The sequence below is a fragment of the Lonchura striata genome, chromosome 1A (assembly GCF_050655825.1).
Source record: "Lonchura striata isolate lonStrDom1 chromosome 1A, ASM5065582v1, whole genome shotgun sequence".
In the NCBI taxonomy this organism is placed as follows: Eukaryota; Metazoa; Chordata; class Aves; order Passeriformes; family Estrildidae; genus Lonchura; species Lonchura striata.
Genome location: NC_140741.1, coordinates 47,869,789 through 47,886,077, shown reverse-complemented (window position 1 = coordinate 47,886,077; position 16,289 = coordinate 47,869,789). Strand labels below are relative to the sequence as shown.

Here is a 16,289-nt window from a genome sequence, read left to right as displayed (position 1 = left end):
GTAAGTATTAGTCTTGAGTGTGCTAGGCTTTTTGTCCCGATTTCTTCACAGTTAGGTTACATTCCCCTCCAGAACCCTGTTCTGAAACTAGACTACTAATTTAATTTAAATATCTTTGGTTTTCATCATAGTTATGCTGAAAACTATTTAGTGCTAGAGCAAATAATACAATTAAAACAATGTAAACAGCTTCTTTCAGAATCACAGCATTCATAAAGATGTGCACTGAAGTAACAATTCATTTTAATTGACATTTGCTGCTACTGTGGTGAGTTAGCCTTTGAAAGATCCAATGCTCACAGAAAATCTACAGCAAATTAATAAATTGGGTTTAAGGGGCTTTTGACCATTGCTAAGGTATGCTTTACAATGTGTAGAGGTAGTGACACCAGAATAGGAAGAACACAGCAGCAGTGCTGGTTCTGGACTCTCACCTCTCTCACCTGTGCCATGCCCTCACCTCTCTTGTGCCAAGGGCAATATTTCAAGTTGCTGTATGTTTCTTCACTGTACCTGAAGAAAAAAAAATGCCTCTTAAAAAAAAAAATCTCCATCAACATGCATGACAAAGGTGTGACAGCAAACCAGCAGAAATGAAACAAAATCTTGGAGATGGATTTACAGACTTCAAACCACCATGATCAGTTTTGGGTTTTTTTAAACTACTGAGTAATGAGAGGAATAGGGAGGCAGGGAGGAGGGCAGAGAGAAGCAATAATTTAAAGAAAAGCAAAAAAGATTATACAAACAAAACACAATACATTGACACAAACACTGCAAACTACTGAAGTAATCCACAGACAATTTTTAATGTAAAATCAATAGTTTATTGCCATGCTACAGTTTTGTTTTTTTTCCAAATGAAGTTGGCACTGGTAAGGGGAAAAATGTACATAACACATTTTTTTTTAATGCACATTTGGTAAGCTTTATAACAACAGCTTAAAAGAAGTGAATTTTTTTTTAAGATTAATGTGGAATGGCATAAAAATACACTCTTTCTGCATAGTATAAGAAATATGGAATGTTTGTAAAAACAAATTCACTGAACAGGGAAAATTACTTGAAATTTTATAAACAATTTGGCAATGGTACTCCCACTGTTTAGACTTTTTTATATAAAAGAAATAAAAATCTAGAAAGCTACCTTTATACAAAGTTGCTATATTTATGCCTTTAAGTAGGAAAAAACATTTTATAATGCAAATTAGGACATACAATAATCTTACAATATGATACAATGTAATGACAAGAAAGGAACATACAACATAAGATTTTGGCCTTTGTAGAAATGTCTATTTCTGCATTTAATAAATGCATTTGTGGCACACTGGTGACTACTGTATCACTACTACCAGTCAGCGTTGACGCTAGTGCGGTGCACAGCTGGCCTGCGGTTTGGCTGGGACACAGACTGCTTTCCAGGAGACCAAAGGTGATGCTGCAATGAAGCGAGACATAAAAAAGGCAACGTGCCTGCTGGTTGGGCCATCTGGACCGTGGGACACCATACAACACTCTTTCCTCTCATACCAGAGCATTTCTTATACATTCAGTTATTAAGTACCAAAGTCTTACAAGTGAGAACATCTGTGTTTGCGATTTGGCAAAATTTCAAAATACAAACTTAGTACCAAATATATAATATATTATATATAAAATGTGGGTGTATGAGATACGCACATGTAATGTTTTTCTAATGCAAAAAATACTGCATTATTATGGAGTTAAATTTGCTGACATCCATTCCTAAATAACATTATTATTAAAAAACAGGTATAATCCTGACCTTTCACACATTTTAGAATCACTTCCTCTTTCATACACAACAGTTAAAGCAATATATATGCAACTATGACTTAAGAAATCAAAATTCCCGTAATTATCTGAACTCTGACCACAACAAATAGGATTTGGTTTTCAGTACATGTAATTAAATATATTTATATTTTTACATCTTTTTAGACCATTCCTGAAGAACTTGACCAAGCAGGTCCTCAGGTGTAACACAGCTGTTACACCAGTAGTACCTGATCTTTCAGGAGCACATCCAGTGGCCCTTGATGTCAACAGGAATCATTTCTTTGTCTTCAAGGGACACTGCATGCAGACTGAATAAGCTCTGGAAGTGTCACCCCGCTAACAAGGAAGATTTCCTGAGGACACCAAAGCTCCTTGTCAGACTTGCTTTCCTACTGCAAAGGGGAAGGATCGGAGCAAAGGACACTCCGGGCTCTCTGGGTCGCTTGGCAGGCGGTGCTGGGAACAGCCGTACCCTGCACAGCCCCAGCACCGGGACTGGCAGGGTGAGCTTCACGGCACCTTTCGTACTAAGGCTTCTCGTGGAAAGCAGGGAGCTGCTTCCCCCACACTCCTCACTGGGCAATTCCGTCACTACAGGTCTCAGACGGGAGCTCTGGCTGGGACCCCAAGGCATTTAGTACTTTGTAGACACAGAGGAAGACAGTTCCTGTTCTGAAGGGCTTAAGCCTATTTTTTAATCATAGCTTTTACATAATCTCCTTTCTATATACACATATTTGCTACATAAAATACAATTACACCAAAGTAATGGATATAGCGGAAAACATTGTCACAATATATGTATATTATCACACTAATTACTAAAACTGCAAGAAAAATTTCAAAAATGCCCTTCATAATGTATAAAAATATAGAAATGTCCAACAATTGTTTCATCAACCTTATTTCTCATATTCTATTTCTACCTGTACACCTACATACCTCCAAACAAAATACTGCGTTAATCTGGAGTAAACAACGTGTTAGGAAAATATCCTCATAAGACATCTGACAGACTTATTCACATACCTTACAGCACAGCACAAGAAATAATGTATACATGGTCAGAGTTGCAGATGCTAAATTGCTCTTTTTTTTGAATCTGATTCACTCATCTTGTCCAAAAGAGGAAGTAAATCCTAAAGATCGTGAAAGAACCTCAACATGACTTCCTTTTTAATAATCTTCTGTAAGAAGGACATCAGTAAACCTGACTCCATCTTAACGCAGTTTTTTGTGGTGGAATTTCTTCTGGATTTTTTTTTCTTGGAGTGTATATGAATTAAAAATAAAGATATAATAAATGAACTTAGGTTTATATTAAGTAAATACTGTCAAATATAAATGCCTGAATTGCTACCTCAAGGAAGAGATGGGAAAGATCCTATTATTAAATTCCAAAAATACCTAACTCTATCTATCACAATGAAGGACCAGACTCCTTTAGGGGAAATAGGAGAATTTCAGATTTAAGTCCACTACTAGTTCCTACTCCATTAGTTTTATCTTATTTGAAGACATAAAATAAATTAGTACAGTGCAGAAATGGAATTTCACCATTGATCTCGCCTTACATGAAGCGAGGAATACTGTTTAAAAAGAGACATCCAAATCCGATACATCATTATATGCTCAAACTAGTAACTGACATGAATCAGAATTTCCACTCGTACTTCACTGACAATGAATAAAAACAATCTGCTCTCTCCTGAATCTCTCTCTTTGAGAAGAAGGTAAATATAAAACAAAAACAAGAACAGCTAGATTTTGAGCCAATACACAGTGTTATAAAACCAGCAAAATCAACTGCTGATCTGTCACCTATAAAAAGCAGCCCTGTTTTGACATTGCTTTGGACTTTGTACTCTTTACACATTTCCATGATCCTTTTTACACCCAAGCCTAGTTAGAGGTACACACACACACTTTTCGGGGGAGGAGGGGGGGGGATGAGAAGGACATTTTATCAATTTATTGTATGAAATTTCAATTCAACACTTATATTTAATATAAAAGCTCTGAAGACTTTAATAGGGATAGTGCTTCAATGCACACCATCAGATTCAACCCCTGCTAAATGCAAAACATACTTATTGGGGGAAACAAAAGATGTTCTAATGAATCTCATGGTTTTCAGAATGGTCTTTTTCAATATTGTTTTAGGAAGTCAGCAAAAAACACCACAAAAATTAAAACAATTGGTCCTCCTTCTGACATAACTTTGAGGAAAAGATTATTTTCCTGGTATAACAATGGAATAAATTCTCATTCCCTGTATTTCTAGCACAATCTTTATTATGTACTTTTGGTCACTTTTTTTGTGTTCTTTAACAATTCTGTTTCCTTGTTTAAAAGATACAGTAATGTATGTCTTTCCCAAATCATTGCACTAAAGGAATACCTACAGTTAAAGGTTTCCCCTTGTCAAATGTGTTTGAAGGGCAGCAACTGACTGCACATTATGGATGAAAATTGGAATTGATGGAGATGCTACCATTTTTATAGGACCTAGTTTATGTAAACTTAACATGCCACATTTACTAAAGGAAATGGTTACATATTTCTAGTTTCTCAGTCTATACACCTGTGGGCCCAAAATAAATATGATCTAAATACCATGGAGAGATTTCAGCTGAAAACTGAATCCTAGATTACAGACACTAAATCTAACATCACAGCCTTTAAAAGAGACTGAACTGAAAAAATATTTACCAAGTCTCAAAGGGTAAAGTGCATTGCAACTGCATCTACTTCAAGGGGCGGAAAATAAGGAATGCTAAAGATGAGTAGCGTGAGTGACAGGGACTACCCAGAATGTTTATAGCGTACACAAAACAAGAAAGCATTATCCCACCTGTGAAACATAACAGGTTAAAAAAGTAGTCCTGGAAAATATGTCATCAGAATTCTTAATATAAGTAAGGCTACAGACAGTTGAAATTTCAGTATTATCTCAATTCTGGGGACCAGAGCTAAGAAAACATTGTGAAACTTGCAACAATGTAAAAAATTTGCTCAGAACATTCTTTTTATCTGAGACTATTCAGAATATATCCATAGGACAGTGCACTGGAACTAAGGAGGGATATGGCTAGTTATTGAAATTTCAGCAGGTCACTTATGATCTACCCAAAGCCTCTGCTTCCTTATTTAGTAGTTAAGAATATTATTCCTTCCCCTGCCTCACAGGTGTGTTTTAAGGGTTCATTTAACTAGTCCAAACTATACAGATGAGGACCATATATTGCTAAGCAGCTAGCTAGATCAAAAAGGTTTGCCTCAAAAGACATGCAGCTCACAAATTTAAGTGAGCTATATGCTAAGAACAAGAATCACACCAGTATTATTAACCCAGTAAGTATTTTGCAATACATGGTAATTTCAGTATAGACCAGGAGGTTCATACGGTGAGGCAATGGCAAAGATGTGAGGGAACAGTTCAGAATCACAGGATCAGTAGGCTTGGAAAAGACCTCTGAGATCACTGAAGACAACCTATGACCAAACACCACCTTGTCAACAAGACCATGGCACCAACTGCCATGTCCAGTCTTTCCTTGAACACCTCCAGGGACAGTGACTCCACCACCTCCCTGGGCAGCACATTCCAATGCCTAATCAGCCTTTCTGTGAAGAATTTCTTGCTAACATCTACCTGGCACAGCTTAAGCCTATGTCCTCTTGTCCTGTTGCTGGCTGACTGTGAGAGGAGACCAAAATCCACCTGGCTACAGCCTTTAAAATGCCTAGCTCTAGGTAGTCTTTACCTTCTTGAGTACCAAGGTCTCCTCACAAGTCAGCAAGTCTATCACAAGATTATGCAGAAGCTGACCATGAAATAATTAATAAAGTTTTTTATTAAAAAATCTCTTTTAAGTTCCTCACAATGGTCTCAATGACTCCCATTTTTTACTTCAGCAAATTATGTTATTTGTCCATTTGGTATTTCAGTACCATACAGTCTGTAAAGAATAACGAAAGCCAGAGTGAAAAGGTGGCCTGATGCCATTCATTCATATGGCAAGAGATATTTCAGGTGCTGCTACTACTGCTGCCACTACTAAGTGAGAGAAGACCAAAGAAAAAAGTTGTAGGAACAGAAATACACACCAATTCAAAAGACAGAAAATAATTGTAGTTGGTTTTTATAAAACTTCAATTCAAATATTGCATGGAGACCCTGAATGCTTTTTCAGATCTCCAAATGGCTTTTCTTGCATGTTTTTCCTCACAGTTCAAGGGCTATTTTACATGATACCAGTTCACACAAGTGTCAGGTCCTTTGCAATCACAGGCTCAAGAGCAATCTCTTCTGCTGCTAGTACCAAGGTGCACCTGTAATACTGCCAGAATTCTAAGGCTATTCAGAGACTAATAAGCAATACAGAAAAAGAAAGTCTAAGGGTGCCTCTGGCATATTCAACAAACAACATTCTACCTGGATGTACCTGGAACACTGAGCAGCCATCATTGCAACCAAATTCACTAACTGCAAAAGGAAAACAAGTATGCTCATAGATAATACTACCTTCAGATAATTTACTACGTATCTTTTTAAATTAAAGTACACTATCACCTATGGATGCACATTGCTAGAACGTACAACTTCCTATGAAGAACTATCAAGTCCAGTACCCTGCCTCCCATGTAACCTGTGTTTGACACTTTAGAGGAAGACAATAACTGCATAATAAACCTTTCCAGTTGTGCAATAATGCATGCTGCTGGAGAGCTTGGATATTTCTGTCAGGCATAAAAAAGTAGAACACTGGACGAAGACAACCATTTGACCTTCAAGAGTCTTGCTTTGTCAAATGCAGAGAGTAAGACAAATACATATATGATTCTGAACAATTAAAGCTATGTACAAAATTCTGACTTTTAAAACAAGACATTAGGAACAAATAAAAAGGAAACACACAAACACAAAGAAAAGAAGGCACACTGAACTAAGAAATGACAAGAGAGCCTTAATTCATACAGCCCACCTGTGAATTCCTTCACAAAACACCCCAAAACTCTAACGAGATAAAAATTTTGTCAGATTTCAGAGGGAATTTGATATATCACTTGGAATTCTAATCCAACAGAAGGAGCTTAAGGTTGGTTTTTGATGTGTTTATAGCTCCAATCAACAACCATCAATGGGACCTCTCAAATACCATACAAGTTAAGAAAACCATCAGGAATTAGAGGCCTTCTTGCCCACAGACAAAAAAGGTGTGGTGTTCATATTCCTTGAGATGAACCAATATATCCTGTGCATGTCAAACTGAGTGAATTAACACATTACATACAATGCATTCTGGAGGAACCACTTCAATGAGGAATGAACGTCAGAGATATATATATATTGAAAGATTAGGTTTACCTGCTAATAATGCACATATCAAGAGGCTTTAAAAAGTGTTATAAATGCCATTAATGAGTATAGGCACCAGACCAGAATATTTTTAAATTCAAAACTGGCATGTCACTCAGACTCTAATCAATTAAAGAGGCACTGTGAAAGGTGGTGATGCTGCTATGCAGTAATTACTTCTACTGTAGAATGAAATAGTGTTACCTAAAATGAATACTTGCTCTACATTAATTCCCTTTAGTAAGACAAGTACATGAAGTATGCAGAAAAAGTTCTCTCAGTCTATAAAAAGCGTTAGTGTTAAGAAATGCAAAGTACTTGCATCTTCAATTTTATAAACTTCACAAAAGGTGCAAATGATTCAATGCTCCCCAGGCTCACATAGGCAGGTCAGTACTGTTATGTCTAGTTTTCCTAGAAGTACCATCATCTCGGGGCAGTGCTTTTTGCAAGCTTGACATAGCAGCAGTTCTTTCAATGTCTATCACAGCATACAGCTCTGTGCGCCTGGTTGGAGTTTGCGGAAGTGGAGTGGTGGGGGTTTTTGGAGTCTGAGGGTTGTCAGAGTCACTACCACCTTCCAAGTCAACCTGTATATAGTTGAGCTGCCTGTGTTCTAAACTTGGACGCCTAATGTCAAAGTTAAAGACTGTTGGGGTACAGTCCCGACGTCGTGTAAATTCTACTTTATGAGCACTTGCTGGTACTGTTACATTCTCTGTATTGACATAGTTATGCATTAGATCTAGGTTATTGTGGTAGCCATTCAGAGACGGGGTCTTTGGTCCTAAACTGTCATCTTCATCTCTGCTCAGCTTCCGGGCTTCCCAAACAGGAGGCAAGGATGGCAAGTTCTCATAGTTCAGCAGCGCAGTTCTCCTCTGAGCAGAGTTGTTAATGTTCTGGGTGTCTGAGGTACTGGTTGATGTTAAGCGACCTCTCCTGACCCCTGAGGCACTAGGGATTGATAACCTATTTATATTTTCATACACCAATTTATTACCAGATGGTGTCTCTCTACGTTCATCACTGTCGTACCCAGTGTCCCATTCAGTGTTGTTTGTGCTGCTGCCACTAACTTGATCTCTCCCAAGTTGTTCCAGTTTCTCTCTTTCCATTAACTGCCTTTGAACAGGTGTTGGTCCTAAAACAAACTTCACTCCCTCAGGCTCCAGGAGAACCTGAGCATCTCTGTCATCAGTACACATCTGGTCTTCTTTCACTTTAGTTGTTTCAGTGTTTGAAAGCTTTGATTCCAGTGGCACATGCACACTTGATCGATTTTTTCTTTCCTCTTGTACTCCAGTAGTGTTTACATAAGTGTGCACCTAAAAGGGAAAGAAAAAAGAAGAAATTCAAACACTATTGTGCCTTCCCCCCCACCAAATTTATTAGTTTCTTAACTCCCCACATTTCTAACCAAAGTATCTGAAAAGAAAAACTTGTGCTGGCAGGTGTTTAAGAGCAAAAGTCACCTCTCTTGCATTTTGATGAACTGTAGTCAGTTTAAGTTTTTTCAGTTCAGGTTTTTTCCCTGAAATTTTGTTTTTCATTATATTAATGTTCCACTAATGAAAAAACAGAATTTATATCTTAGACTGATAATTATTTTTATTTGATGTTTTATCTCAGTTGTGCTCTACTTCTAGAGTTTGGCTCTAATCAAGGCCACCTTGGGCTGCTCCAGCCTAGCTCATAACTTTACCTGGGCAGATCACTGAGAGCTCTGCTTTGCTGTCCCTGACCAGTGACCAACAATTACTTTGGCTAAGTTTATGTTCATAACTTCTACACTACAAGGAAATCTACTGTCCATACAAGTTAAAAAAAAAAAAATCCAAAAAGAAAACCACAGAGAGACCTAAGAAAACTCTTGCTCTCTTGCCTTGTGTACTATTCCAGGAACAAAAAGAGAGGTTGGGTCTACAGGAATAACTATCCATTCTTTCTTCAAGAGCCGACAGCCTCCTAAGAACAGGAACTCATAGAAAAATATAAAATTCCATATGAAGTGTGGCACTCAGAATTAAAAAGAAGCAGTAGTTGGCACTGTATGTCACTAAGAACAGCAGAAATACCCTCCTAGGTTATATCACTCCAGTTTCCACAGTGGATCAATAGAAGGCTGAATGGCAAAGACTGGAATCCTTTTCTAAATTTTAATTCTATGTCTGGACACCCAAATAGCAAAAGTAGTATTTTACAGCAATAATCATGTAGCTTGCCAACCTCTTTGTCAAGCTCTGCCAGCTGAAGTGTCATTTACCAGATCACTTGACTCCTCCCCTGATGTTTTTAACTCACTTACTATTCAGTAACTCCAGTGATAATACCTGAGCTCTTCTGTGAGGGCTCCTAACAAATCCTTTCCCACAAGACAGTTCACAGCACTCTGCTCTGGCTACCTTTGCTGGTTTCCAACACTTTTTCTTATCACACATGAAAGTCTTCCTAAACCACATGACATTTTTAAACTTGACTATCATTTTCTTCCGCAACCTAAATGATGAGAGATAACATACCCTGACAGTTTTCATTCTATCCAGACTGGCAGGGTTTCCACTGAGAGGAACCTCTGCACCCTAGAGAACTGACATCATAGAAACCTTATGAAGTTCAGCAAACAGCAAATATCAAATTCAGTGCTTGGTATGAAACAGCACCAACAGTACAGGCTAGATACCAACTGATTGAAACCAGCCTTGCAGCAAAACTTCAGGGGCCCAGGTGGATGATAAGTTGAATGTGAGTCAGCAGTCTGCTCTTGCAGCAATGAAAACCAAACATGCACTGGTTTGTGCTAGCAATAGCACAGCCAGTAAGTTGAGGAAAGTTACTATTACCATCAATTCAGCTCTCACAAGACTGCACCTGAGCTCCAGAGTATAAGACAGACAGCACCATACTGAAGCTAGTCCAGTGGAGGGCCATGACTAGAGAGCAGCTGGAGTACATGACATACAAGGAGAAGCTGAGGACATCATCTTAGTTCCATTTTAAGAGAATGCATGGAACCACCTAATAGCTGTTTTCAACTACCTAACAGAGCCAGACTCTTTTTGGGGATGTTCAGCAGAAAGGACAGCCAACACCAGATGCAACAGGCAAAAATCTGGTAACACAGAGAGAAATGATTTCACAACAAAAGCAGTGAAACACTCGAACACATGGCTCAGATTCTGTGGAATCTCCTTCCCTGTAGTATTCAAAACATGACCAGGACAATGCTCTGTGCAACCGTCTCTAACTTAGAACTGTGATCTAGAAGACTGGAGGTCCCTTGTAACCTAAATTATTCCATGACTTCTATTTGGCAAATAGAAGATTAACATATAAAGAAGCTTTTTGACCAGGATCGCTCATTATAATGTACATATTCATGTTTAAAAATAGTAACTGTATAAAAATAGTAACTGAAATATTTGAAAATAGTATAATGGAAACAAGTACTTTCTGTATCTTTATTTTTATATAAAATATAGATTCCTCAGCAAGCCATTCTACAAAGCAACATTTTAAAGAGGTAAGGCAAACACGTTTCTAAGGTAGTTAAAATACTGTAAGAATATTTATACCTGATGCTGAAAAACTAAGTGAAAGCCAACAGAACAGTCATTAGAAAAATCTGAAGCAATATAGAACCTAAGTTGTACAAAGGGAAAAAAACACCCACTTGCTCCTCTGCTACAAGTAAAGGATGTGTTGATTCTTCACCGACAGAGGGGAGGCGTGCGCTGCCGACAGAAGGATGTCTGCTGGAAGGGTGTGATGAAGCATCTCCAAAAGATGGGTATCTGGGATAGCCGTTGGGTAAACTTTGTGCATTGAATCCAGGAGCTGATTCAATTAGAAAACAGCCAAAACCATATTAAAATAGAACATTTTACTGTATATGAATATCTTTATATCTTAAGTTTAATTTTCAAAAGAGAAAGTAAAATATGTAAAACAATATTAAATATTCACAAAGCTCAGTTTTGCCTGGAGGAAGGAAATGGAAAACAGAATAGTATCCCAGTATTTACCAGAACACATTTATGAAGCAACCACTGAAACCTAGGTGTATTACACACCCAGTAAACTCCCTCCAACTTCTCTTTCCCCCATTAACATCTCTCCCTGTCAAACAGACTCCTTTACCTAAGCTTCCATTTCTCTGAAATCATCAATACACTGGAATTCCTAGTTTCAAATATCAAGCCATCTGCCTGAGATTTCAAAAATATCAGAAAATTTTAGATAAATACTTCACTCATCCATTCATCTACTCAGAGCAAAAGAAAGATTCCAAACCAACTGCACGTGTGATTTAAACAGTATTTTTCCCCTAATAAAAAGTTTGAAACATTGCCAAACTTTAACATTTCTCTGAAATGCTACAGGTAAAGCATGTTGATGTATCATACAGCAATTCAATAGGTGTATTCATAAGGGTTCTTATGCAACAACTAAGTTCCCAAAACTTATTTCTTGAAGATAATCCTCAGCAAGTACCTTGAGAGAATGCACTGGTAATTAGCCTCTTAGCTTTAAATTAGCCTTCTTTTTAACTACTTAAAGATTAAATTCAAATCAAATGGTATTTTCAACTAAGTACCACATTTCATTCAGATATGCCATCTGACAGTAAAACCATACTTACTGGTAGGTGTTCGAGGCGTTCTTGGTACTTCCAACTCAGTTTGATGATTATTCCTTTCTACTACTGGTTCTTCTACCACATTTATGCTATTATTCTGCATTATCTCTTGTAACATGTTAAATAGCTCTTCTGCCCGGGCACACTTAAAGGCAAAGATTCCTATAAATACATTAAAAAAAAAAATAAAAGTCCTGTAACTCAGAAACATGCCTTACAATATATATAACTTTCAAGAAATGGAACTGGAATCCACATAATGAATACCTGTTAAAGAAGCAAAAGTGTTACAAAATTTTTATTGCACCAAAACACACAAAATTAATGTGACAACCTTTAAAGTGCTTATCTAATAGAAGAATAAAGTTCCCATGCACCAAAAGTTAAATTAGAACAGAAAACTGATTCAGTTACGAGCAAAACTAAGTTTTGAGCACTAAATGAGGGGAAAAAAACCAAGTTGCTTTTTTTTGAGCTAATAAAAAGGATACCTGTTAAATAAATATATATTTTAAAAGCATTAAATGAAACTACAGTGGTGCTACAAAGTTGAATTTCCGAAAACAGACTTCTATTAACTACCATGAGAATAAGATACCTGCACAACAGAAAAGGGTTTAAAGACGGATAAAACATTAGTTTCTTTAAGAAGACTAAAATGAAAGCCAGTAAGACGAACTGTGTGAAACAGACAGTAACAAACTAACTGCTTTAGGCTAAAGGATAGACACAGAACACAAAGTTAGCAGCAATACCATGTATTTTGCGTGTGTATTGTGCCACTTTGCCTTTGAACAGCAGGGAGTGTCCCAACTTACCCTCACCAGCAAAGTCGCAGCTTTGGATTATTCTTCCATTGAAAGCATGAAGTTAAAGTTGACATGCTTGTTAAACGTGGGTGCAGGTGCTCATTTTTTAAGTGAGTATTACAATCTTAAAACACTCTTTACTGAAAACTACCTACCTATATAGCCACTTCTGTAAGTGCAGTTATGTGAATATGCTGGCAATTACAATTCCTCATATATTGACTTAGGAATGCAGAGCTGTGACAGATCAGAACCACCAGAAATGCTTCACATGGCAGAAGTTCACACAACCCCAGCTGGGAATACACCAAATGGGCTACAAGGAGTGATGCTTAGCTTTTAATATGCAGCTGCTGCACTGAATAAGCTTCATGTATGCAGCACTGCAGCTATAGAACTACTACTATATGTCCCTGACCCCTAACCCAGCCATGTACAATAGTCCACGTTTAATGTTTTGTATATTTCTGAACATTCACACTGGATATTTGAATTTCAATGGACAAAACCCAGATTTTAAAAAAATCTAGGTTCACAAACTTTAAAAGCTCCCACTATGTTTCTGAGAAATTCAGCTGCCTTTAAATACATTCATATGTGATCTATCACACAACATGGTGACATACCAGCTTCTCCAGGTTCTGTATCCTGAATTATCTGTAAAATGTGCTCCCAAGACATGTCTGCAATGTTTGCAATGCCTAAAACAAACTCAATGTTTCACCATCATTGCTTCTCACAACTTAACAACAGAAATAACTAGATATTAAAGGAAAAAAGAAACAAGAATACTGACTAATGTAAGAAGTTGCTGGGCAGTATTCAGGGAATTCTCAAATGAAAAATTTCTTCGTCATCCCATGAAGTGAAGATGAAGTTTTGCAACTGTGCCCACAAAACCCACTGTAGATCTCCAAAAGGGCAGCAGAGAACATTTTTTGCCAGATTTCTTTTTTCCCAATATTCACAGTATTTTAGTATTACATAAGGAAGGCAAGAAACAAAAGAGGGAGGAAAGGGTTGCTGCTTACACAACCTGCTTAATCTTTTTTATTTAAAAAAAGGATAAATTAGAAGGAAAGTGGAGAAGTCAATTAAACTTGGTGTTAAGATTTTGCAGATTTGCTAATAGACAGTAGAGAACAACATTCAAATTAGAATTTCAATTAAGTATTATTGGTATCTGTTTTCAATGTTCAAAAGAAACAGTAAATTCAGCTGCAAAACCCATTAAAGTGATTATCTTCAAAACAAAGTTTATTTCTTTAAGAATTATGAAAATATAGTTAAGTATGGAGTATACTTCAACGTTTGAAAATATCTCCATGTCTCATCAGGAGATGAACTGAGAGTGCCTTTTAAACTCACATTTAAAAAAATACTTGTTTTCCTTTACCTTGGCTTGTACAATGAATTTTGACTATGTTTATACATGATCCAATTCTTCCATCTTTCTGACTTTTTAACAGTGAAATTAAAAAACAAAACCTGTGATTTCTCAATGTCTAAAACTATTGATAAGAACACTGGTAAATGCCAAAAATCCAGAAGAACATTGGAACTTAACCTCACAACATATGAATGCATAAGAATTCCAGCCACACACAGCTATTTCACACTAGGAAGATGCAAAACGAGGCTGAGAGCTCAACAGAGACAGCTGTTCCCTCAGGAACTGCTGCAGGGGGAAGAAACACACACCTGAATATTCTCAGAGGGAGCCAACCTTGGCCAAGGCATGCATGGTCTGGGTACTGAAAAGGAAATCCTCTTTTTCTGATGAAAGTCACTCAGAAAATATCTGAACATAACTGAAGTATACACATCTCATACAAAAAGTCAAAATTTGAGAATTATGTCATTGATATTAATGAAAGTGGTATTTGCTTTAAGAAGAGGATGAAACACAAGTTCATTACTGAAGACAATAATAAGTTGGGGACATCATGTTCGTATCAGTGCCCCAGGCTTTTAAAACCTTAAAAATAGAGAATTTATGGAATTCTGAGGGGATTCCTCCACAGTTTCAGATTCTACTGCCTCCCCCTGAAAGTCAAGTCAACCTCTGCAGCAGTAGAATTTCCCTGTCAAAAGCACCTCCTGAGTTGACCAAAAGAATACTCACACAGAAGCTTGAAGTCCTCCAGACCTACAAATGCCAAAAACTATGTGCAACTCAAATCCTCATTCTACCAAAAGACCATTATAAGGTAATTTTTTTCCAGAAACCACATTCACATATAGAACTGTAGCCTTTATAATTCTTGCCAAAGGACTGGCAAATATCTTCCAATATCAAATAAATTTCCAAAACACTTTATATACAACATTTCCACGTACCTTGTCCAGTTTGACACCTTCGACCACTTTCAAAAGAGAAAAGATTTGAGTCATAGCCATAGCGACGGAGACAGAGGTAGTGCCATTTTACAGAGTCCCTTTTACGGGTGTACAAAACTAGTTCTGTATCTGTAAGTTCCATTATGCCAGAACCCAGTTCATTACCATCGTCATCCACATTAATAACCTATAAAAAAGAAATTAAATATCATTAGGTAATTACACTTTTGAGAAACAACACCACTTTTGATACTTAATTCCTGGCTGGAGATTCCATTTGTGCTATCATATTTGTTAAAATCCTTGAAGTGAATGTTTAAAAAAACTCAAAAAAATAACTTAACAAACTAGTTTCTGTGCTACCCTAACCCAGAAGTAAAAAAATTAAAATAATACTTATTTAAAAACAATACAAATGAGGCTGCCTAACATTACTGTAAAATCCGATGAGAAATTTAGAGTAGAAGAGATTTGTAAGTTAAATATTTTTTTAAACTGGCTTTATGTACATATTCTAGAATTCCCACATGGATATGGCATACCTCAGATAATGGAATCTTTCAGAGCCCCATTTCTAAAAAAAAAAATTATTTGCTTTGTCATATAACCCCGCTTACAGTTGGGAAAAGGAATGAGAAAGGGTAAGTGGCTCCAAGATAAAGCTTCCTTCACATACATGTATAGCCTTGCACTGTGCTGAATCACCCAATATATCTAGACATTTTGCTGCCTTTTTAAAGTCAAGAAATAATTCAAATACCTTATAGTTATCTTGTGTGAAAAGATGTGTATAAAGCTAAACTCTTGCTCTTTCTGCTTTTAGGACAGTTTTGACGTCATCTGCATCCTTTATAGAATTTGGACAATACATATTTCCCCTCTATTTTACCTCACAATGCTGCTTTTAGTAGGATTCTTTCTTAATCAATAAAAAAATCTATCAAAAAAACTTCCCTATAGAATTAATGTTACTCCTTTAAAAATAAATTTTCAACTTGAAATCTAATCAATTGAAAAGAATTAGGAATTGTTTCATCTGCCTGTGAGGCTCATGCCCATTTTCATAATTTTGCAGATTATATTATCTCTCCCTCCCCCACCCCCCGCTAAACAAAAAATAGAGAAATTCTACAAGGAGAAAAACAAGAAGTATGTTGACTTACAGTCAGTGACTTCGGCTGCTTCATGTTTAGCGTGTCAAGCACATGAACGAGTGTTCACAGGCTTATAAATTCCAGAGATTTTTGAGACAAAAGGGCACTTAGAAATAAAATTTCTCCACATAAAGGACAAACGTTTTCAAAATGTGTAATCAGTAGCGACTTTCAAGTCAAAC

The 16,289-nt window shown here is 36.9% G+C and overlaps 1 protein-coding gene across 2 annotated transcripts in view; it reads right to left on the bottom strand.

Annotated features, from left to right (window-relative positions):
* Positions 1-4,132: 4,132 nt before the first annotated feature.
* Positions 4,133-16,289, bottom strand: part of FRS2 (fibroblast growth factor receptor substrate 2) — a 48,612-nt gene continuing 36,455 nt past the window's right edge. The window contains exons 1-5 of one of the 2 annotated variants that reach the window (XM_085569143.1): positions 16,117-16,278; positions 14,954-15,140; positions 11,808-11,966; positions 10,839-11,002; positions 7,392-8,493 (exon numbers count right to left, since the gene is read on the bottom strand). In XM_085569143.1, the coding sequence (XP_085425269.1) occupies positions 7,543-8,493; positions 10,839-11,002; positions 11,808-11,966; positions 14,954-15,140; positions 16,117-16,140 (1,485 nt within the window). In that variant the 5' untranslated portion in view covers positions 16,141-16,278 and the 3' untranslated portion in view covers positions 7,392-7,542. Of the gene's footprint in view, positions 8,494-10,838; positions 11,003-11,807; positions 11,967-14,953; positions 15,141-16,116; positions 16,279-16,289 lie in introns of those variants that run through there. The other variant, XM_021544267.3, reaches the window with a different exon arrangement.